Source organism: Trichosurus vulpecula, chromosome 2 (assembly GCF_011100635.1).
Source record: "Trichosurus vulpecula isolate mTriVul1 chromosome 2, mTriVul1.pri, whole genome shotgun sequence".
Taxonomy (NCBI): Eukaryota; Metazoa; Chordata; class Mammalia; order Diprotodontia; family Phalangeridae; genus Trichosurus; species Trichosurus vulpecula.
In genome coordinates this window covers 401,342,219-401,366,580 of record NC_050574.1, presented here as the reverse complement: position 1 = coordinate 401,366,580, position 24,362 = coordinate 401,342,219, and the positions used below count along the sequence as shown (strand labels likewise).

At 36.6% G+C, this 24,362-nt stretch overlaps 1 protein-coding gene across 4 annotated transcripts in view; it reads left to right on the top strand.

Moving 5' to 3' along the window:
• The window catches only part of PRKX (protein kinase X-linked), a 143,459-nt gene extending 135,288 nt beyond the window's left edge, over nt 1–8,171 (top strand). For 2 of the 4 annotated variants that reach the window (XM_036746015.1, XM_036746018.1), the window contains 3 exons: nt 264–341; nt 2,194–2,343; nt 4,716–8,171. In XM_036746015.1, the coding sequence (XP_036601910.1) occupies nt 264–341; nt 2,194–2,319 (204 nt within the window). In that variant the 3' untranslated portion in view covers nt 2,320–2,343; nt 4,716–8,171. Of the gene's footprint in view, nt 1–263; nt 342–2,193; nt 2,640–4,589; nt 4,678–4,715 lie in introns of those variants that run through there. The other 2 variants (XM_036746017.1, XM_036746016.1) reach the window with 2 other exon arrangements.
• Nucleotides 8,172–24,362: the final 16,191 nt, after the last annotated feature.

The window sequence follows — 24,362 nt, the reverse complement described above, 5'->3', positions numbered from 1 at the left end:
TTAGGGGCTAACATTATGAATTGGGGAAAGTACAGGCTTATTCATATTTACCCCCAATGCTGACTTTTCCATATTCCCACCAGAAGCTACAGGAAGAGCTAATATAGTTTGCAAAGCATATGGACTTTGATTGTCAGTTTTTCAAAAGTTTTCTGATTATTCTAATCTTAATTAATGTTGATAGTTCCACATCACCAGTTACTTAAATTTAGTGATGGCATATTGTTAGCTTTGCATTTATGCCTTCTCTACTTCTTTTGAAGAATGGAGCAGATGATGTGAAAAGACACCGGTGGTTCAGGTCTGTGGACTGGGATGCTGTACCCCAGAGAAAACTGAAGGTAAAAAATCGGGCTCAAGTGATGCAGCCTTCATTTACCAAGATAGACCAATAATAAATGCTGTTGTAATTCTGATTTTAGTGTTCTATGGTTAAATTGAATAAGCAAAATAGATTCTGAAACAAAATTGAGAAATTCTCAAACTTGTTCATTTTCATACAAAGTGTTTTATTCATTAGACAATACAAAAAAAAGACCTAATATATAGTCAAGAACAACATTTATAGAAAAGCATTTAACGGAGGACCTCTTAAAGGTTATACAATTCAGGAGACATTATTAATGAATGCCCTTGATAGGATCTGTACAGCAACTATACAAATTACTTAATTTTTAATGTCTCATAATACCAAAGAGCTATCTCAATTTAGCTGAATCAAAATATATCTTTATGTCCAAATAGGAATCATTTTAGAATAGAGGATATTACACCCAGATAATGTAAATCTCACCGTATGGGCTTGCTAAGGTTGAATATGCAAATCTTGAAATACACCACTTAATTTCTTTTAAGGCACATCTGTGTCTTAGACTTCCTTGCTATACCTGGATGATCCAGAGCTCATACTTCCTCAGTTGCATAAGTGCCTAGACATGTATTAGTATTAATTAAATATGCCACTGGAATAGATGTAGATATTTGAAAAACATTACATATATATGTATGTATGTATATACACACATTACACACACACTTAGGTGTACACACACATACATGCACACACACCCTGCAGAAGATGTTCTTCTGACCTTAAAGAATTCCATAGGTAACCATGAGCAAAGTAACAAAGAATCTTCCATTTGGAAACCTTCCATTGCCATGTTTTCTGCCAGTTCATTTATAAGCTTAGGCTTACAGAGATGTAGAAAATGTGTATTGAAGTGATGGAGTCTTAAAGGTGATTAGTCTTAATGATCTAATCCAAGTCCTTTATAGACTATAATAAAAATAAAAGCTAAAACCCAAGAAGTTTTAAGTGACTTGTTTAGGGTTTCCCAGCCAGAGGCAGACTTGCCGAGAGCTGCTCAAGGCAAAGTATTAGAAGTATGCTTCAGTACTCCCCTCCCCAATTTTGGGTTCTTTCCACCGGAATATCATGTCCCTTAGTTCTTCATGCCTGAGTAAACATTGTTCCTAACAGCAATTTAATAGTATCAGTATTGTACTGCCATTTAATGTAAAACTATCATTTTCATTTTTAAAAAATGACCTCCTTTTTGCTTATATTATGTTACCTCCAACCTAAAAAGATTTCAGGTTGGGGGCAGCTAGGTGGTGCAGTGAGTAGAGCACTGGCCCTGGAGTCAGGAAGACCTGAGTTCAAATCCGTCCTCAGACACTTGACACATTCACTAGCTGTGTGACCTTGGGCAAGTCACTTAACCCCAATTGCCCTGCCTTTCCCCCTCCAAAAAAATTAAAAAAAAAAAGATTTCAGGTGAGTGTAACAAAACATTTATTGAGCAACTACCGTGTGCAGGGCAGTGTGCTAGGTGGTAGGCATACAAAGAAAGAAAATAGATAGTTCCTGCTTTGTGCTACAGTACATTGTGCTACTGTACAGGCCAAGCTTGTATGTCTGTCATTTGAATACCTGCTTAGCATACTGCTGAGAAACTCATGACCAAGCTGGCAATTGAATGATTTATTCTTGAATCACAACAAATCTTGAAGACTGTTTGATAAATCTGCTTTTGGTGGAAAGAGAAACCATATGGACAGGTATTTGAAGCACTGCAAAGTACTCATGTTTTTCCAAAACAGCATCAAGAAACCAATTAATTAAATACCTGGTTGTGAATTACAAAGTTTGTTTTTCTTCTAATACTCTTCTTTGGCATGCTTCCTCAGCCTCCTATAGTGCCGAAGGTATCCAATGATGGTGACACATCTAATTTTGAAGCATATCCTGAAGATGACTGGAACAAGACGCCACCTGTGCCTCCTAAAGACTTAGAAATCTTTAAGAATTTCTGAGTACAGGGAACCACATATGGAAAGGTATATCTTTATTTGCCATACTTTAAAAAAGTGCTGCTTTTTGCATTTTAAACCATAAATCCATGGGATAAAATTTTATTTTCTTGCCTATTAAATTGTTTAATTAAGCAGCTGTTGAATAGGAGGGTAAAAGTATATATATGCGCAAACCCTCCAGCATGATGCCAATTCATTTCAAAGATACAGAGGCTTGCTTTTCTTCACTTAACCACTGGTTTTAGAATTTTTTTCTCATGATAATAAGGAATTGTGTAGCCACACCTACTCTTGTGTAATGTGTAAATAACAAAAAAAAATGTGAGATTGTTCTTTTATTTATTTAAAAATAAACACAGGTCATAGAATGTCTTCTGTTACATTTCTGTATCCAAAGCTGTCCTGCAGTGATACTTCCTTGTAGGCTGTATTAGGTGAAATCTGCAACCTTTTTGAATGAGCTTTAACTGGCTTTTAAGATTACTGTGGAGAGTCTATACCAGGTGTTAATAGAGGCTTACCTGCTTTCCAATTTGCTCCATTTTACCAATCTGACTGTGTTTCTTGTAACAATTTAACTATGCTATCTGAGCAAAATAACATGCAACAAAGGGTAGGAAAATAAGATCTTGTCTTTACCTCTTGAAACGGTTAACCATGTTGTTATCCCTTGATAAAGTTTGATCATTTTTATGGTTGTGACCAACTGTGACTTAAAATGAAGAATGACTTGATTTTTTGCATGCGTTGTTTTTTTTATTAGGTTGTACAAAACTTACGAAACTTTCAAGTGTTAGTATTGAAATCACAAGACAGTCTTAAAATCTGTTTACTTCGTGGCTGTTTCATTTCTTTGCTTGCTTCAATGGCTTATTCTTTTGACATCTGTTAAAGTTTATGCATGTATTTTAAGCTGGGAAAAGTCTATAAAGATCGAAGTTCTTTTTTAAATACATATATGTATACAGAGATATCTTTTGAATAATGCATATTTGATAAATCCCTTACACTAGCCCCTGTATATTTGTACCATAAAGTCTTATCAGTATGAGAAAGAATTCTGTTATAATCCACAAAAAGGTACTGTCCTTATTTATAGTGATAACACCAAATATCTTGCTCAACACATTGGATGTGTTCTTAGAAAGCTGGGTATATAATACATTTTTGTACACCATTTTTTAAAATAAACTAAATGAGTTCCTCTTTGAGTTTCTTTAAAAAAAACTTACAGTGGAATTCAAAGTATCCTTCTGTAGAAGACCATTAGCCCTAAATCAGGAAATTGGGATTCTTGTGTATTTAAAATGATTCAGGAAGGATACTGTTATATTATAACATATGTAAATAATTTCAGTAAACAATCCATTGTTGAGCTGAACAATCCCAGAGGGTCACTTTCTAATAGTTCCTTTTTATGGAAAAAAAAAGGCATCCTATTGAATGGGAATTACACCTATGTTTTCATTCCTGTATTGAACTCACTCTTAACAATACAGATGAGCACCTTCACTACAACTTAGAGTTGCCTAGAACAGGGCTGTACAAAATGCAGCAGTTATGTGACCTGTCTACAAGCATAGAAATTTACATAAATGCTTTAGTAAACAAAGCTACCGCAGAACTCTCACTAAAATGGCAAATCAAAATATATTGTCTGTTGTTTCAATAAAAACCTAAGGTTGGACAGCCCTGGCCTAGAACATTGAGAGGTTAAGTGACTTGCCTGGGGTCACACCAGTATGTGTTTGAAATGGAACTTGACCCCAGGTCTTCTCCATGGCTCTATGGCCAGCTCTCTGTGTCACGATGCTTCTCAGATAGGGAACCTAGAATTAAATATCAATTACTGTATTCAAGGCACACTTGCCAAGTGTTTGAATTAACTGTTCCCCTTGCTTCTCTAAAATGTTTCTCATCATCTCCCTTGTTAGTCTGTGGGGGGTTAGTCTGAGGGTCAGGATAGGGAAGAAGGAAAAAAAGCTCACATCACTCCATTCGTACTTGATTTTAAAAATTGCTAGCAGCTCTGTTGAGTTGTTGGAAAGGACAAGACATTGAGCCATCTGAAGCAAAGAGATGAATCTCATTTATTCATACCACTTCCCTCATTAATATCAGACTGTTGAGCTATATGGGTAAATAGATGAAAATAAAAGCATGTTATGTCAAATTTTTAAAATATCCTTTTTCAGATTCTTAATTTTGCCTTGATAGTTGTTAGTCCCCTTAACTACTGGTTTTAGAATTTTTTTTTCTCATGTTGATAGGAATTGGGAAATAATTCTGAAACCTTTTGACTTTCTGTGTTACTGCTTTGAAAAAAGGAGCTCAAAGATTTGCTGATGATTGGAAAACTAACAAAAATTCTTTGTATTTGTGCCATGGAATATCAGAAACTGGAAGAAGATTTGGAATGATCTGAGCACATTTGAGAAAAAGAACTGGGCATCTGCCAACATGAAGAAATTCCTTCACATGGATGAGGAAGTTTCCACATTCATATATGCACATATTTATATAAAATGAAATTGGAAGGCTGGCGAAGTTTAATCTTAACTGTATAAATCTGGCATTAGTTTAACAACTGTTACTACAGAAAGTCTACTTAGTAGTAGATTGTTTGATTAAATTGATTTTTTTTTAGATCCTTTATCTTATTGTTACTTTTCTGCTATACCAAACCATTTTTTTTTTGCTTTTGCTTTATCTTATAGGCTTAACGTTTTAAGTTTATACTAAACTTGTGACATTGTAAGCACAAATTAGTATATATGTATATAAAGAAAACAAAATCACCTAAGCACAGGGATTGTGCAAAGATGTAAATGTTTGTACTTTGCAGAGTCTATAATTTTTATTTTTCAGATTTTTTTTTCGAGAGTCTCTTCTTTGGGGGAGATAAAACTCTTAAAGGATAAATAAATTTTTCATCATCTTAAACATTTTATAGTTCTTTGTACAAAAAAGAAATTATGTTAAGACTTGTAATTAAAATGTCTAGTGCTTCATTGTCTGTAACGATAGTACTTGAAAGCTCGAGGAAAGAAGAGGAGATACAAGTTTCTTCTTTAGTTCATGAAAGCCCTATTGATTCATGAGTGTTCAGAAAACAAAATGTCCTGGAAATATTTCACATGCTATTATGCTCTATGGTGTCCTGCTGTGTACTGGGACTTCTTATTTAAGTTGAAGTATAAATCTGGCACATAACACCCAAGACCTTGTCCTCTGTTGTTTTTGGCCACGTGTAGATTTTTTTTCCCACTTTAATTTAGGGAGAGAAGAACTAAACTAGTGACAGGATGTAAACATCCAATGTACCATGTAAATTACCCAGAGGTCTAACTTCTATTCAGTTCTGCAGATGCAGGCTGTCTCCCTCTCAAAGATCACCTAGGGTTTTATGGTGTTATTAGGGGGTGAAATTGAGTTCCTGGACATTACAATGATGTACATAAATAAAAAGTTTTTTGAATGTGTATTTTATAGCAGCCAGATGTTAAGATGATATTTAGGGCTGAACTGCAAAATATGGACCGAAACAGGTGTTCATCCCAGAAGCCCTTAAGGAGCTTGCAGAATTTCTGGGAAGTAGCATGTGGATCTCTGCTCATAGTTCATTTCATTTTAAAGCATTCCCACTTCCTTCTATACTCTTCTTCCCTCTCACTGTTCTAAAATTCCCTGGAAATCTCCAAAGACATTTTTTCCCCAGCCAAAATTAATAAATCTAGTTTGCAAAATCCTGTTATTAATCTGTCAACAGTTGTGTATTCTAATTATGTCCTGTATCTATTTAAGAAGTAAACCCAACAGTACTTCCCATAAAGAATCTCTCAGTGCTAAGAGTGTTTCATACACATATATGTATAATGTATACATGCATATATAAGCACATATATATAAATTCACCTATTATATATTTCAATACGCAGTGTGTATATATGTATGTGTGTGTACATACAAACATACACACATTTAAATACGATAAGAGCATGCATTAATTGGGCTCAAGTAGTAAAACAGAGCAGTTATTCATGTGAATAAGTTCTATATAATGAACTAGATCCAGGAAGTAAGCAGATTATTTTTGGAGTATTACGTTGTTTTTCCTTTTTTTTTTCCCCTTAAGTCACCAAATGTTTAGTTTCCACACACTGAAGAAATTTAGCAAATAATACTCATGTAAGTGAAAAATGAGAGTGTGCCTCTCAATTTGCTATCCCCTAAAGTGCCTAACTCACTGTGCATTTAAGATATTATTTAGTAAACCTGTTGGATTTGTATGTTATGCAAAAAAATTTTTTTTTTAATCCACAGGTACCATTTTATAAAAGAGTGCACCAGAAGAGATGTACTTTTTGTGGGTCTTTTAGTGGTCTCAGATACATTCTGGTCCAATGATTTTGATGGTTTCTTACTGTGATGTTCATTTGACACAGAGATTGGTTTCCGAGTAGTAAGATTTCAGAAAGAAAAAAAAAAACCAACTTCCTATCGTTTTTCAGCCTAGTGGTTGAGATAGGTTTTTTTAAGTGTACTTGGAAAAGAACTAACTTGAGAGACAGTTTCCTAAATGCCTTCAGAGCAACCTGACATGCCATGAAAAAACAAGTCATTGTCCCATCCTCAGTCATATCAAAGTTATAGATTCCAAATAATAAGCATTTCCAAAAATCTGGGATCTATGCTCAGTAAAATAACCCAATGAGAAAAATTCTTAAATACCTTTTTAAAAAGTATATAAATTTCCTCCATAGAAATGTGTAGAGCTTAGTCTTTACCTCCCTTAATGTTGGGTATTAAGATCAAAGCCAAAGGTTGCTAGACATTCAACAATCAATTTCTGAGGCAAAGTGGGATCTAACGTTAAAAAAACAAAATCAGTAAAATGACTGCCATAGTTTACTGAGATAAAAACTTAGAGCTCCCAGAAGTCATAACCCAAGTCTAGTGCCACTTGACTTTTTAATCACAATTATTCTTAAGGAACTTCTTCCTTTAAAAAACCGTATACAGAACAACTTGTTTTGAGTACAACTTCAAACTGTACATAAGTTCAATGTGCTAGTGTGTGTACTTCTTTGGTTTACTACTTGTTACCTTTCAAAATTTAATGTTGATATTAAATTGAAATAGTAGAGAAAGCATGAAGTATATTTGCCTTATTTCTGAATAAATATGCAGGAAATACAGATGTGTTAACTTTGGTTACGTTGTTCTTTGGCAGAGATGTGATCAGCCTTCAGTAGGAAAAAAAGTGGAACATTAAAAAGAGAATTCAAAGACATTTGATGGTGTTAATAAGTACAGAGTGAACAGTCGAGCACATTTCAAGATTTTATTTAGGTGCCACATGTTAACTGTTCACTAATAGGCCATAAATTATCACTTCATATAGTGTGATGTTACATAAAGGTTGGTTGTAACCTAAATAATAAACCTGGAAAGATCATTAAAAGTAGCTAGGGAAATAGTTGAACATGTGTGTATAGTTGGACATTTGTATTTATATGGTTCAGTTATAATTGCAAAATTTTAAAAATTGTGGGGTACATATAACAGAGTTTATACACCATTTAATGTACCATTTTGATTTTTGACTTGCTGATATTCATGAGTTTGCAGTATTTTCTGGAATCTGAGTACTACAAAATTTCTTATTTATAAAATGCACAAATTGCTACATTGAGTGTATTGAGGATTTCATTTTCAAGTGGTAAAATTGTCATTTCTGTCTTCATTTGTATGAATTAAGCCAAGGAGGAAATAACATTAACATTTACTTTATATTGTACATGCAGTGATAGATTTTCCATCCTTTCACATCAGAAATTGGATTTGTTTTAGATATAAGTATATCTATTGCTGGCAATGGATGTATTCTGACTTCTGGTACCAAACTCACAGAGTCAACAGAAGGAATAGAAGCAATGGGATGTTTGCAAACATACATACTTATGTAGACACACACACACACACACACACACACACACACACACACACACTCACACTCATCCACTCTAGATCTATGCATATGGAACCAAGACGAATTGTTTTGTTTTTATATGATTTCCGGTACAATTCTTTGTATTTCTTTCCCTGAAATTGTACATATTTTTGATAAATTATTTTTAAATCCTACTAAAAAAAATGAAGTAGCCCTAACCAGGTGAGAGGTTTGAGAGGATGAGCTGTCATTTAGGTATATGGCCTAGGTGGAGGGTCTTAAGGTTGTATACCTTTCTCATGGTGTTAACTGCAGAGCAAGGGACACAGACTCCCTTGGTAACGAGGACTGATGCTAGAAACATGTTTCTGCACAATGAAGTGAAAAAACAATAGGATTTAGTGATTTACTATACTGAGACTGACTGGCTGAATAAGAATTTTATATTTTCCACGATTTGTTTCGGAGTCACAAGACATAGCCTCAGTGACTCTTTTTCTTCCTTTTAGTTTGACATGTATTGTCTTAATATTCTTTATATTTGGTTCACTTCTCTATCATGCATTTTGTACATGTTGAACAGTTTCATGTATTACCTTCCTTCCCCCACAACAGTGTGAAGGGTCTTACTATTACTTCATCTTAAGTGAACAAAATGGACCTATTATAAAAAGAATTTTTAAAGCAGGTTCAAAATGTCTTTATTGTTTAGAGTATTCATTCGTTCAAGAATTTATTAAGCACTTAGATTTAATAGGTTCCTATGTGCCTGGGCTCTTCCTCGGCACCAAGGGTACAAAGGGCGAAACCAAAACAGACCTTGCCCTCAAGGAGCATGCATATTATTGTGGATTGGTCATTTCTGTTTATTTTTAACCCAGCATAAGGTTCTAGAATAAAACTTGCATTGTGAATGCAATGGAAACCAATGGAAAATTGCTTGATGGAGAACAGATTTCCATAACTCACCACACCTTAGCAAGTGACTTTTTAACTGACTTGATCTTTCACTGTCAAAACATCATCAATTGAGTGAAAACTCAATTAGGTACTAAACTCATGGTTAATGGATGAACCAGGATTTGAAGACTTAAATGTAGTGAAAGATGTGACCACTGTTCAGTCCATTGCCTTGTGGTCCTGAAGAGTTGTAATGCAGTGCTTCCTTATGCTAAAGGATAATTTTTCATCTTTAACAACAACAACAAAAACTGTAGCATGATTCTTTTTTGTCCTATTTTGCATACAGACTTGCCATATTCTGCACTGTTCTATGGCAAACCTGACTACTTTATAAACAGTAGCAAATAATAACTTGCCACAGGTTTGTGTATTTCGTAACTAGTTTGAAATGAGAAATAGGCAAGGTTATTTTAGACTCATTAATATTGTTGGTTGCTAGTCCTCAATCATGTGTAAAAGTACTGTCCAAAGTCATGTCAATTCGTTGCACAATAAAATCACTGTGATTTGTATATAAACCCTAGTGAAATGTTACTGCTGTTTAATTTATATAATGCCTATTGATTTCTGGATTTGTTTAATAAACCTTTGTATCTTTTAAAATGTCTAAATCTTGTTTGCTTCTGCTTAAATTGGGAAGACCTCCTAACGTATGCAAGGAAGTAAGATTAATTAGACTCAGGGAAAAAGAAAAGATGATTTACTTAAAATAGATAAACCTTTTTGGCAGCCACACACTTACATCCCCAGGTCCTTGGAAGTTCACCTTCAGTTTGTAAGGATCATTCAGTCAAGAGGCAGTTATTAAGTGCCTGCTATACAGGCACACTGCTAAGGTACTGGGGTTTCAAGCACAAAAAATAAAATTCCTGTTGGAAAGGTGCTCATATGCTGATGGGAGTGACAGGTGAGTTTATTATCTTCTCTCTTGAGGGATAGAAACAATGTCATAGTAATTTAGTGGCCAGAAACCTTTTTTTTTCTTTAAATAATGATGCTGGTATGTTTGGGAGGTATGACATATAAGAAGTTTGAGAGACATAGTTTCGCAAAATGTCATTGTATTAATCTTGCTAGCAGTAATTAAGGGGTCAGTGACAATGCCAAAGACCCCACATGGAACACACTCAGCGCTTCCTATGCCCTTGGAAGAGTGGGTGGTCCTGAGGGTGGCAATCGACTCTGATTGGCTGGCAAGTAATGAGAGAGAATGAATATTGTAATGAGAGGTGGACCTGTTCTAATGAGGGTCTGGGGGATATGACTTTGATAATGTCATTTACTTCCAAATCGCCCCCAGTCTTGGGAAATCTAGACAAAGGATCTACTCCCTTGATCAAACCAGGCTGAGTGAAACCCTGAGATTAAATTCTTTATAAGGTGTTCTTGTTGGGTGGGGCAGCAACTCCATCTTGATAAGAGTTTAGGTGGGGTAAATTTTTGGGAACATCAGGGATCTCCCCAATAATTTGTTATTTAATAACTTTCAGGCTTTTCAGAATAGAACTTAAACAAAAACAAAAAAAAATGAGTTATTGGCAAAGTCACAAACCCACATAAAATGAAGAAATAAGCTAAGACTTAAGTCTTTCTCCAGATGTAACCTAATGTAGAATGTATTATAAGACCTCATTCTATACTCAGTTTGATTTTGTTTATTGTTTACTTAAAAACTTGGAGCATCTAAATACAAAAACTGACATTTTATGTATTACTAAAGAAAAAAGAAAAATAAGGTAATCTTAAGCAACCTTTACCCCTTAAAAGAAAGGTGTCTGCCATCTTGATGATGCCAAATCGGGAATATGTATATCAGAGAAATACCCATAGTATGTCTTCCATATCTTAAGCTGACTAAAATTCATCAGCTTTCTTATTTTCTCGTCCTGTCCTGTCTGGTCCACTTGAGTCTAAAACTTCAAGTGACAGTTACTTAATTTCTTGTTTCATATATGACCAACAATTCTGGTTAGCATATGTAGGCTTTCAAGGTTATTAATGTAGTGTGATTAAATGAGTCGTATTTTCTTTTCTACCATTCCTGAATGCCAGTGCCACAAAACTGCACATTGACAGGAAGGTAGTGCCAGTTAACTTCTTTTTACAACTGTTGAGTAATCATTGCCAGCTTGTTACCATTATTTTTTTATGATCCACCTGGTGATGCCAGTTGGACAGAGTTTTCCTTTCTATCAGTCATGGAATATCTGTGTCGGCCTCCTGTGAATGAATCCACAGGTTTTATATGAACTTTTTTCTGGTTCTAGTTGAATTGAGAACTTTCTGGTCTTCCAGTAAACAGGACCGTTGGGTAGAATTTTTAATAGTAAGGAGTCTTGTGTTTTGTTTTCAGAAGGAAAGGAAGTGGTAGTGCTATACCCTGGTTTATAAGATCATTGATATGGAGATTGATGGGAACCTCAGAGCCTATTTAGTCTAACTTCCCTTATTTTATAGATAGGGAAACTGAGGCCCAAGGAAGTTGAGCAACTCACCCAAGGTCACAGAGGTAGTAAGTGGCACAGACAGGATTAAACCTATCTTTCGTGACACTAGAACCAGTGCTTTTTCCACTGTTCCATTCATGGTGTGAGAAGGCAGGTGGTAGGAAGGGGAAAAGATATTTTTTGACTATGATTTTATCTAGAATGGAATTGGGATCTAGTGAAGGGAAAGTTGGAAGAGCCTGAATTTCCACAGTTTGCTGAACTTTTACTTTTCTTATTTGTCACTCTTACCTTAATCTAACTCCTTTTGTAACCTTTGATCACTCCTTGCCCTTTTTCACATATTTGTGATTTTCTCAGTGAAGTATTTTTATTCATTCATAATTAATAACTCACCCAATAGTTATGCAGAGTGATTTTAAAAATACTTTCCTCTTAAACACTGATACAAGTAGTGTATTATTATGCACATTTTACAAATGAGGAAACTGAAGCTAAGTGAGATTGCATCATTCGCTCAAGGTCACTCAGCTAGAAAATACCAGATGCAGGGTCTCTGATTACACCACCAGTACTTATCCACTACACCATACTATCTCCCCCATAAGTGTCAGCATTGAATGTTCAAATACAGATTTCCTTAATCCAATCGTAGCACCTTTCCATTTATGCCATGCTGCATGCTGCATCTACCCTTATTCATTCATTCAACAAATATTTATCAATTTCCAACTGTACAACAGGCACTAAGGGAGGGGAAGGTTGGGATGGAGAGAAGAATCATGGAATTTCAAAATTGGAAGGGCCCTGTTGTTTGCTGTTGTTTGTCCTTCATTCTCACAAAGAAATCCATGATGTCAAGAAGTGATGCCATGACATGCAAGTGAATTGGATTTAAGTGAGGGAGGGCTATGCAAAGTCTCCAGCCTCACTTTCTCTTTTGGATCTATCTGGGTCCAGTGGCCAGATATAGATCAGGACAGCTGGACATGGCCCAGAATGCAGTGGGAGACCTTGGCCTTTTTAAGCTAAAGTCTTCAACAGGTCTCAGTCTGAGTCAGGCAGTGCCCATTCAGTGATTAAGGCTTAATAGTATGAAAGAAATGAGGCAGAGAATGACCTCAAAAAATGGCCTAGTACAAAAAAATTGATCTGGGAGGAAAGAAACCTCACGGTTTCTAGTCAAAACAGGAAGGGCCCTAAGCTACAATTAATAGCTAGAAAAAAAATCCACACTACAAATTACCCATTTGTAAGACCCCTATTTCACTTTTCGGTAGTTCTAATAATCTGAAAGTTTTCTTGAAATCAGGCTGAAATTTATTTCTTAGCAACTTCATTCCCTGTTCCTGCCCTCTGGGGTCAATAGGACAAGTATAATCCTTCTTCCCAGACTTTAAAATACTTGGAAGATAGTCATGTGCTCCCCACCCCATTTCCACAAATCTTCTCCAGACTTAGTTTCTTGAACTAATCCTCACATTTTTGGTTGCCCTCTAAATTCAAGGCACTTCACCAACCTGAATGGTCTCCAATTAATCATCCCTCCTTCAGCTTGTTTTTGTAAAGCTGATTTATTTAACCCCAAATCAAGACAATATTTATCCCTATTAAATTTTTACCTTACTGTATTCAGACCAATACATTGGTCTGCAAGATCTCTTTGGATCTTTCCTCCATTATCTTGTGTGTCACACATCCCTCCCAGCTTTGTGGTATCTGCAAATTTCATAAGCTTGTCATTGTTTTTAATGACTTTATAAAGCACTTTCATAAAGGCATAGGTTTATTTTTCTCTGATGTTAGTTATTACCATCCCATCCATTCTTTCCTCTCAAGCCCTTCCTCCCCACCTTTTTACAAGTCTATTTTCATGGTTCTATCATTGTGCTATTTACCTAGGCTTACAACCTAGCTTGTAACCTAGGACAGCTATGTGGCCCAGTGGATAGAGCACTGAGCATGGAGTCAGGAAGACATGAATTCAAATGTGGCCTCAGACACTCACTGTGACCCTGGGCAAGTCACTTAACCCTGTTTGCCTCAGTTATCTGTAAAATGAGCTAGAGAAGGAAATGGCAAACTACTCCAGTATCTTTGCCAAGAAAACTCCAAATGGGGTCATGAAGAGGCAGACATGACTAAAGTGACCTGACAGCAACAACAATCTAGGTGTTATCATTGATCCCTCACTCTCTATCACCAACCATATCCAACCAGTTATCAGGTCCTATATATTCTACCTTTGTACACCCAGTTCCCCACTCTTATACTGCCATCAACCTAGTGCAGGTCCTCATCACTTCACTCCTGGACTGCTGCAATAGCCTTCCAGTTGGTCTCCCACCTCTTGACTTTTCATTCCAGTCCACCATCTACTCAACTCTCAAATAGATTTGCCTAAAGCTAACTCCCACCCCCATTTTCCATTGATTAAACTCCATTGACTTACTGCTACCTCTGGGATAAAATAGAATTTTTTCTGGATTTTAAAGTACTTCATAAAATAGCCCCTTCCTACTTTTTCAGTCTTCATAAAATTTTTTTTAAGGAACATTGGCCTCCTTGCTGTTCTTGAACAAAACACTTCATCTCCCAAGTCTATATATTTTCATTGGATGTCTCCCATGCCTGAAATTCTCTCTCCCTATCTCAACATTCTGTTTTCCTTGGCTTCCTTTAAGTCTCAGCTAAAATCTTACCTTCTCCAAGAAGCCTTTCCTGATCCTCCATAATGCTAGTGGTTTCCTTTTGTAATTATTTCCAATTTCTTGGGGATGTATTTTGCTTGTAAATAATCCTTTGCATTTTAATCTCTCTCATTTGACTTTGAGCTATTTGAGGACAAAGATAATTTTCCCCCTTGACTTTATGTCTTCAGGACTTAGCACAGGCCTGGCACATGCTTGATTTGACTCAAAGCAAGAGACTTCTCCCTTTAATGACTCTCTTCCCCGATATAGCTTTTTTTTAGTGTCATCTTTAGATTTTCTCCCAAACCTCAACTCACCCTAATTTTAGCCTCCTTGATACAAAATATATTGTACCATGTTTTCAGACATTGTTTTATCAGTTCTTGGTGGCATTTTCTCTAATAGTTTTTTAAATGTAAGTGGGTTAATAAGTTCTCTATGAATCTTCATTGACTTCTTTCAGCCTGGTTGGTCTTTTCCCACCCTCTCCCCCATTTTAATAAAAATAAGTGATAGCCTCTGTCCTAGTGGAGTTCCAGACTGGAAGGGAAAACAGGCTATATATTAGAATAGTTCCCTCCTCTGTAACCTAGTCCATGAATCTTGTATGTACCCAGCTATTTACATGCTGTTTTCCCCAAAGGAATATAAGCTCTTTGGGGACAGGGACTGTTTTAGTCTTCTTTTTTGGGGGCGGAGGGAATATTCCTAGTGCTCTGGTTCAAGGGCGTTGAGAGGTTGTAAAGTGCAGCTAGAATTCCAAAAAGAGAAATTCTTTTTCCTCTGGGGGAATCAGATGAAGCTTTGTGGAAGAGATCACTTTTGAACTGAGCCTTGAAGGATCTGATCACACATTTTTTATTTTGTCACACACAATGTCTAAAAGAGACCTTTTTTTCTACACTTCAATTACAACATATTGGATGCTTTTACAGAAATAAAATATTATTTGCATTTTGAATATGCAAGCTTTTTGTTTTAACTAGAGCCCACATTTGTAAATTCTAAGCAACTTCTATAGGATAGAATATAAAACAGTACCTTAAGTCATGTGTTACTTTGTCTCTAAAAGAAGGGGCCCGAGCCAGATGATCTTAGGTTCCTTTTGGCCCTGAATCCTTTGAGCTTATGATCTGCACAAAGAACATGAAAGGCAAAGCTATAAAAATGAAATCCATCTTCTTAGGTTTTATCTTTTTTTGTACATCAAAATTATTTATTCTGTTTAAGAATTTCCACATTCTATCTTTAAAAACTCTCTTAAGCTTACTTCACTTTCTTATGTAGACATTCTTATCTTTTAGCATCTTCATCTGGGTGGGGTAAATGTGTTTTAATGTCTCTGGGAGGGTTCCTGGACCCAAAAGATACCTCTTCTATTCGCTCCCAGATGGTTGACATTCCTTTAAAAAGGGGAAAGTCTTTCATTCAACAATTAGAAATAATATTTGAAGGGGAATCACTCCTAGAAGAGGTAATATTATTATCTCATCCATCCCAAGGTATAAATCATTGATATCCTCATACCTTCCTGAGAGGTTTTGATGGTCAGAGAACACTCAGTGTCAGCACTGGATGAGAGGTCTCCAAGATGGGGAAAAAGAAGCTGGGGGCTGAAGACAATAGCTCACCTACTTTGCAATCCCAAGTACTGGGATAGGTCTCCTAGGGTAGGGATTTTTCTCACAGTTTTTCACTACAGCAGAATTAGAGGCAAAAGGTAGAGAACTTACAAAACTTTTATGAAGCAAATGAGTCAAAACTAAAAGAAATTGTCTCTAAGTCTCTAAATATGTATGAGACAAGATATAAGTTTAAAAAAAAGGTATCATAGTTTGTATGTCAGTTACTTCCTCTTTTCACAGAATATGCAAATTTAAATTTAAATTCAGCCAATTCCATTTTCTTTCTCTAGCTTAGTATTTAGAAATACTAAGAAATTTTAAAATTTTAAAAATTAAATCACCTTTAAAAATTAAAACAAGCAAACAAACAAGGATTTTTACTTAGTAGCAATGTAAGGTGTTGGTGTTTTGCAAAGCCAAATATTAAATAGAAGGAAGAAACCCTGATGTAATGAAACAAACTTTGTATTTGCAGTCTAGATGTCTGGATTCTAATCCAAGTTCAATGACTATGTGTTTGATCTTGGACAAATAACTTAGCTTCTCTGTACCCTATTTCCTGCATTCAGCAGACATTTATTAAACTCCTCAATTCAAGGTATATGAAAAATCAGTAAATCTTCATCTGTAAAATGGGGGTTATAATCACTGCCCTATTTATTTCACAGGCTTTTTGTATGGATCAAATGAGATAACATATATGAATATAATTTGAAAAGTGTAATATAGGATTTGAAATTAGTAACAGCGTATCTTTTAGAGTAATCAACAGAAAGATGTCATTCCCTCAGATTATTTTTAAATGGTGAGGATTTTAATGGGTAGTTTATTTACATGCTGAAAAAAAATTTTAGGTTTCCACAGAAAGCCTCTGACTGCTTTGTGATCATGCCAAACTTTAACGAGTTTTATCACCCAGAGGTCACTTTTTAAAATGATTTTCCTGGTCCATGCCCTCAGATTCTGGGTTAGCTGGGTCAGATCTGGGTCATATTCTAAAGAAGTCTTTGGGAACATTCTGGAAGTTTCACTTGGGATTTTAGTGGATCCTCAAGTATTTAAGTGCTCTAGTGATGAAGGGGACCCAATCATCCTAAGTTCTCAGATGACTTGTTAAATTAGTTGGGATGCTGGAGTTTCTTTGAAGTGTTGTAGTCATTAGAGGGCTACAGAACCAATAGTTGTTGCTTTTCTTTGGGCCCTCAAGCTTTGGAGGAGGCACTCCTATAGAGAGGGAAGAACACTGGATTTGAAACCAGAGGACTTGGATTTAAATCCCAACTCTGATATCATTCACAACTGGTGTGATTGGGGGCAACCCACTTAAATGTCATTGGGTCTAAATTCCTTATCTATAAAATGAAGGGTGTTGGATTAGATCAGGGGTTCTTTCTCTGGAATCCATGAACCTGCTTTAGAAAACTGTTTTGGAGGGGCAGAGGCAAGATGGCAAAGTAAAGTCAGGGACTTGCCTAAGCTCTCTCAAATTCCCCTTGAAATAATATTATAATAACACCTCAGAAATGAATTCTGTAGCAGAACCAACAAAAGGATTGAGCCGAACAATTTTCCAGCCCAAGACAACTTAGAAGGTTGCTGGGAAAGATCTGTCTCAATGGGGTGAGAGTGGGGTGCAGTTCATCACAGACTGTGCCAGGCAAGTGAGCAACACACAGGTCTTGGGAGTGACTTGGTGGCTGTGGCTTCTGGAGCTCTCAGCTTACAGGCTGAAGGGTATGGGCTGCTAGTCAGAAGGAGATTACAGGGGACCTTTTGCTGGTACTGGGTGCAGGACTCTGCTGCATTCCCCATACTCAGAGCCGGGTCATAGTCCCAGGGCAAGGAAGAATACTAACAGGAGTGGGGACCCTGTTCACATTTTCAGGGCAGAAAAGAGTGCTTCCAGTCACTCACAGACCAGAGCACAGGCCAGTTGAGCTATAACTACCCTCAGATTGTACCACCTTGGAAGAACTGAAAACTTATAGACCCCCAGAACTAGCACTGGAAACAGCAGCACAAAGATTCTGAAAATTGGGACAGTGCCTCCTCTATCCCAGGAGCAGACCCCAACTTTAACATAAAGTTGAAAGTCTAGAAATAAGCTGTAAAAATGAGCAAACAACTAAATAAGGACCTGACCATAGAAATTTACTATGGTGACAGGGAAAATCAAAACACAAACTTCAGAAGGCAACAAAATCAAAGCAGCTATGTATGAGGCCTCAAAGAAAAATGTAAATTCATCTCAGGTCCTGGAAGAACTCAAAAAGAATTTTAAAAACCAAATATGAGAGGTAGAGGAAAATTGTGAAAAGAAATAAGAGTGATGCAAAAAAATCATGGGAAAAGTGTCAGGTTGGTAAAGGAGGAAGAAAAAAAATACTAAAGAAAATAATACCTTAAAAAACAGAATAGATCAAGTGGCAAAAGAGGCACAAAAATCCACTGAGGAGAAGAACTCCTTGAAAAAGTAGAGTTGGCCAAATGGAAAGAGATGTATACAAATCCACTAAAGAGAAGAAGTCATTAAAAAGCAGGATTGGCCAAATGGAAAAAGAGGTACAAAAGTTCTCTGAAGAAAGTACTGCCTTAAAAATTGGAATGGGGCGGGGGGGGGGGGGGGGGGGGGGCGGAGCCAAGATGGCGGCTGGTAAACAGAGACTAGAGTGAGCTCCGTACCCGAGTCCCTCCAAAAACCTATAAAAAATGACTCTGAACCAATTCTAGAACGGCAGAACCCACAGAACAGCAGAGGGAAGCAGGGCTCCAGCCCAGGACAGCCTGGATGGTCTCTGGGTGAGGTCTATTCCACACGGAGCTGGGAGCTGGGAGCTGGGAACGGAGTGGAGCAGAGCCCAGCCTGAGCTGCGTGGACCATCCAGACCAGAAGCTGGGCGGAGGGGGCCCTAACACCCTGAATATGTGAGCTGCGGCAGTTACCAGGCCCCTCGACCCACAAACACCAAAGACTGCGGAGAAGGTTAGAGGGAAAAGCTGCGGGAGTAGGAGTTCCCTGTTCAGCTTCCAGCCCCAGGGGCAGCGGAGGTGGGGCAGCTACAGCTGTTGTTACTTCCTGCTCCAGGCCCACCTGGTGGGAGGAATTAAGTGGACTGGGGGTTCTTGGGAAAGGAGTAGTGCGGGTCTGACAGAGCTGGCACCTCCCCCTCAAACGTGGAACATAGAACTCGTTAGTCTACAAGCAGTCACACCCCACTGAAAAACTCAAGGGTCAAGTTAGTTGGTTGGGAATATGGCCAGGCAGTGAAAACGCGCCCAGATTCAGTCTCAGACTTTGGATTCTTTCTTTGCTGACAAAGAAGACCAAAACATACAGCCTAAGGAAGACAACAAAATCATAGAGCCTACAACCAAAGCCTCCAAGAAAAACATGAACTGGCCCCAGGCCATAGAAGAACTCAAAAAGGATTTGGAAAAGCAAGTTAGAGAAGTAGAGGAAAAATTGGGCAGAGAAATGAGAAGGATGCGAGAAAACCATGAAAAACAAGTCAATGACTTGCTAAAGGAGACCCAAAAAAATACTGAAAAATACACTGAAGAAAACAACACCTTATAAAACAGACTAACTCAAATGGCAAAAGAGCTCCAAAAAGCCAATGAGGAGAAGAATGCCTTGAAAGGCAGAATTAGCCAAATGGAAAAGGAGGTCCAAAAGACCACTGAAGAAAATACTACTTTAAAAATTAGATTGGAGCAAGTGGAAGCTAGTGACTTTATGGGAAATCAGGATATTTTAAAACAGAACCAAAGGAATGAAAAAATGGAAGACAATGTGAAATATCTCCTTGGAAAAACCACTGACCTGGAAAATAGATCCAGGAGAGATAATTTAAAAATTATTGGACTACCTGAAAGCCATGATCAAAAAAAGAGCCTAGATACCATCTTTCAAGAAATTATCAAGGAGAACTGCCCTGATATTCTAGAGCCACAGGGCAAAATAGAAATTGAAAGAATCCATCGATCACCTCCTCAAATAGACCCCAAAAAGAAATCTCCTAGGAATATTGTTGCCAAATTCCAGAGCTCCCAGATCCAGGAGAAAATATTGCAAGCAGCCAGAAAGAAACAATTTGAGTATTGTGGAAACCCAATCAGAATAACCCAAGATCTGGCAGCTTCTACATTAAGAGGTCGAAGGGCTTGGAATGCGATATTCCAGAGGTCAATGGAGCTAGGATTAAAACCTAGAATCACCTACCCAGCAAAACTGAGTATCATGCTCCAAGGCAAAATATGGATTTTCAATAAAATAGAGGACTTTCAAGCTTTCTCAGTGAAACGACCAGAACTGAATAGAAAATTTGACTTTCAAACACAAGAATCAAGAGAAGCATGAAAAGGTAATCAAGAAACGGAAATTGCAAGGGACTTACTAAAGTTGAACTGTTTTGTTTACATTCCTACATGGAAAGATGATGTGTATGATTCATGAGACTCAGTATTAGGGTAGTTGAAGGGAATATGCATGTATGTGTATGTATATGATATATAGTGTTATGTATATATATATAGTGATATGTGTATGTATATATATATATATACTGAATGTGTATGTATGTGTATATATATGTGTGTTTTTATATATGTATATGTATACGTGTGTATATATATATATATGTAAAAGAGAGAGAGCAGACACAGGGTGAGTTGAAGATGAAGGGAAGATATCTAAAAGAAATAAAATGAAATTAAGGGATGAGAGAGCAACATACTGAGAGAGGGAGCTAGGGAGAGATAGAATGGGGTGGATTATCTCGCATAAAGGTGGCAAGAGGAAGCAGTTCTGTGGGAGGAGGGGAGAAGGCAGGTGAGGGGGGAATGAGTGAACCTTGCTCTCATCAGATTCGGCCTGAGGAGGGAATACCATACATAGTCAGTTGGGTATCTTACCCCACAGGAAAGAAGAGGGAGGAAGATAAAAGAAAATAAAAGGGGGGGGATGATGGAGGGGAGGGCAGATGGGGGTGGAGGTAATCAAAACAAACACTTTGGAAAGGGGACAGGGTCAAGGGAGAAAATTCAATAAAGCAAGATGGGTTGGGAAGGAGCAAAATGTAGTTAGCCTTTCACAACATGAGTATTGTGGAAGGGTTATACATAATGATACATGTGTGGCCTAGGTTGAATTGCTCGACTTCTTAGGGAGGGTGGGTGGGAAGGGAAGAGGGGAGAGAATTTGGAACTCAAAGTTTTAAAATCAGATGTTCAAAAACAAAAAAAGTTTTTGCATGCAACTAAAAAATAAAATACACAGGCAATGGGGCGTAGAAATTTATCTTGCCCTACAAGAAAGGAAGGGAAAAGGGGATGAGAGGGGAGGGGGGTGATAGAGGGGAGGGCTGATGGGGGAACAGGGCAACCAGAATATAAGCCATCTTCGAGTGGGGGGGAGGGTAGAAATGGGGAGAAAATTTGTAATTGAAACTGTTGTGAAAATCAATGCTGAAAACCAAATATGTTAAATAAATAAATTTAAATAAAAAAAAATTAGAATGGGGCAAGTAAGTAGAAGCTAAGATTTCATAAGGCATCAAGAAACAGTAAAACAAAATCAAAATGAAAAATAACAGAAAATGTAAAGTATCCCATTGGAAAAACAACTAACCTGTAAAATTGATTGAGGACAGATAATTTAAGAATTATTGGACTTCCCAAAAGCCCATGTATTTCAAGAAATTATCAAGGAAAACTTCACTGATATCCTAGAACAAGAGGGTAACTAAAATTTTATTATTTTTCCAATTATTTTAAAAACAATGTTTTACATTTTTTTGAAAAAAATTTGAGTTACAAATTCTCTTCCACTCTACCACCTCACACCTATCAGATTGGCTAATATGACAGAAAAAGAAAATGACAAATATTGGAGGTGAAGCGGGAAAATTGGGACACTAATGTATGAATTGTGAACCAATCCTACCATTCTGGAGGACAATATGGAACTATGCCCAAAGGGTAGTCAAACTGTGCATAACCTTTGATCCAGCAATACCACTAGTAGGTCTGTATCCAAAAGAGGTAAAAAATGGAAAATATTTATAGAAAAATATTTATAGAAGGCAAAGAATTGGAAATCAAAGGGATGGTCATCAGTTGAGGAATGAACATGTTGTGGCATATTATTGTGATGGAATACTGTTGTATACTAAGAAATGACAAGCAGGATGCTTTCAGAAAAACCTGGAAAGACTTACATGAATTGATGTAAAGTGAAGTGAGAAGAACCAGAAGAACATTGTACACAGTAACAGCAATATCACATAATGATCAACTGTGAATGACTTAGCTGTTCTCAACAATACAATGATCTAAGACAATTCTGAAGGACTCATGATGAAAAATGTATCTACCTTCAGAGAAAGAACTGATGGAATCTGAATGCAGATAGGAACATACTTTTCAAAAGCTTTATTTTTCTTGTTTTTTTCTTTCACAACATAACTAATATGGAAATGTGTTTTACATGATTGTACAGATATAACATTAAATTTCTTACAAACTCAGGGAGAGGAAGAGGAGGGAAGGAAGGAGAGAATTTGGAACTCAAATGCATGTTAAAACTTTTTACATGTAATTGAATAAAATATTTTGATCACTATATTTTAATATAATTGATTTCATTTCTAATCTGATATATATTTTTGGTATTCAAAGACATTATTCTGAGGAGGGGTCCATAGACTTCATCAGAAAGTCATAGGCATCAGTCACACACACTCACACACACACACACACACGCACACGAGTTTAAGAATCCTTCAACTAGATGGTGTCTTAGGTTTCTTCTGGCTCTAGATTTATGATCTCTCAAGAGATGAAACCACCTCAGATTTCAGGATGTGATTTGTGGCTCCTTATCTCAAGACAGTGCTGAGAAATAAGCTTTGTAGTTGTCAGATATTCTGCCATGAGCCAGAGGAACATCTCCGAGGGGGTCATTTCAAGTTGTCAGTCCTATATCACATTCTATCATAAGACATATTTCTCCTGCAGGGTTTCATTTTAAACATGAAGACATGAGAACTAAATAGGATAAGCTACTCTCCATAAAGTTAAGTACACCAAGGGGAAATTATGGAAAAGTTCCAGAGTTCATTACAGGCCAACTTCAAAGAAGTGAGAGGTGGAATAAAGTAGAGTTGTGTTCACTGCTTAGTAAATTCATCTATTAAAAATTTACCTCATTTGGTATAGATTAAAAACAGCTGAGGGACAAAAAATTTACAAGTTCATAGAATTTAGTGTAGAAAGTCTAATAAATCAGTGATGGTAGAAAATAAATACCATACAAAGAACTCAGTCCAAATAATGCCTTCCAAACATAAGAATAATATAGAAACTATAACATTTTGCTATATAGCCAGGTAATTATAGGTAATCATTAATGACTTCTTGGCTCATTGAAAGTACTATTATTTTCACTGTATTTCTTCATATTGTCTTTTATGTAAGTAAATCTGCCAGAAGTGAGTTTCTCACACTCAGCACTCCATAAATATCTGATACTCAGACAAAAAACCCTTATTTTTTGAAGGTATGAATGACCCGTATTTCAATTCCATTTTGCCCTTGCTATATGTAAGTACCTTAATTTACTTTATAAAAAACTTGGCAGCTGAGTTCAACATTTACTTCTAAAAGAAAATTTAAGTCAATGGCAAATCTAAAAGTAGGTTTTGCAGAATTCAATTTTTATTTGCCATGTTATTTTGATAATACAGCCCAGTTTTAAGTTAAAAGCCAAGTTTTGATATTCATTTTTTGCAGAGATTTTAATTGACTCCATATTTACTCTGAATGTAGCTGAAAAACAATTTGGATATATGAAGTACCAGAAAATAGAGTTGTGTAATTAGTTAATATTTGTGGTGAAAGAGTCCTAGATTTAGAGTCAGAGAATATGGGCTCAGATAATGGCTTTACTACATGCTAGCTGTATGACCTTGGACAAGTTACTCTACGTCTCTGCCTGGGCCTCAATTTCCTTCTCTGTTAAGTGAATATGAGGTATATGTGACCTAAGAATTCTTTTATCTCTAAACTTTCTTATTCTATGAGAAGGGTAGTTGGATAGCACTTCTGAATTTGACATCATGGCACACAGCACTGGAGACATAGCCAATAAACCAGCTCTGGGGAAAAAGCCACTTAAAAAAATTTAACTTATGCAGAAAATATACATTTGGAATGTTTAACCACAGCTGAATAAATCTAAGCTCTTTTAAAAGGAATCACATTGTTTTTATTTGTCACCTATCTAGTAGACTAAACAAAAAAAAAAGGCAGAAATGGTAGGATCAACCTTTTCTTCCATGCACAAAAAACAATGGAAGGAGAG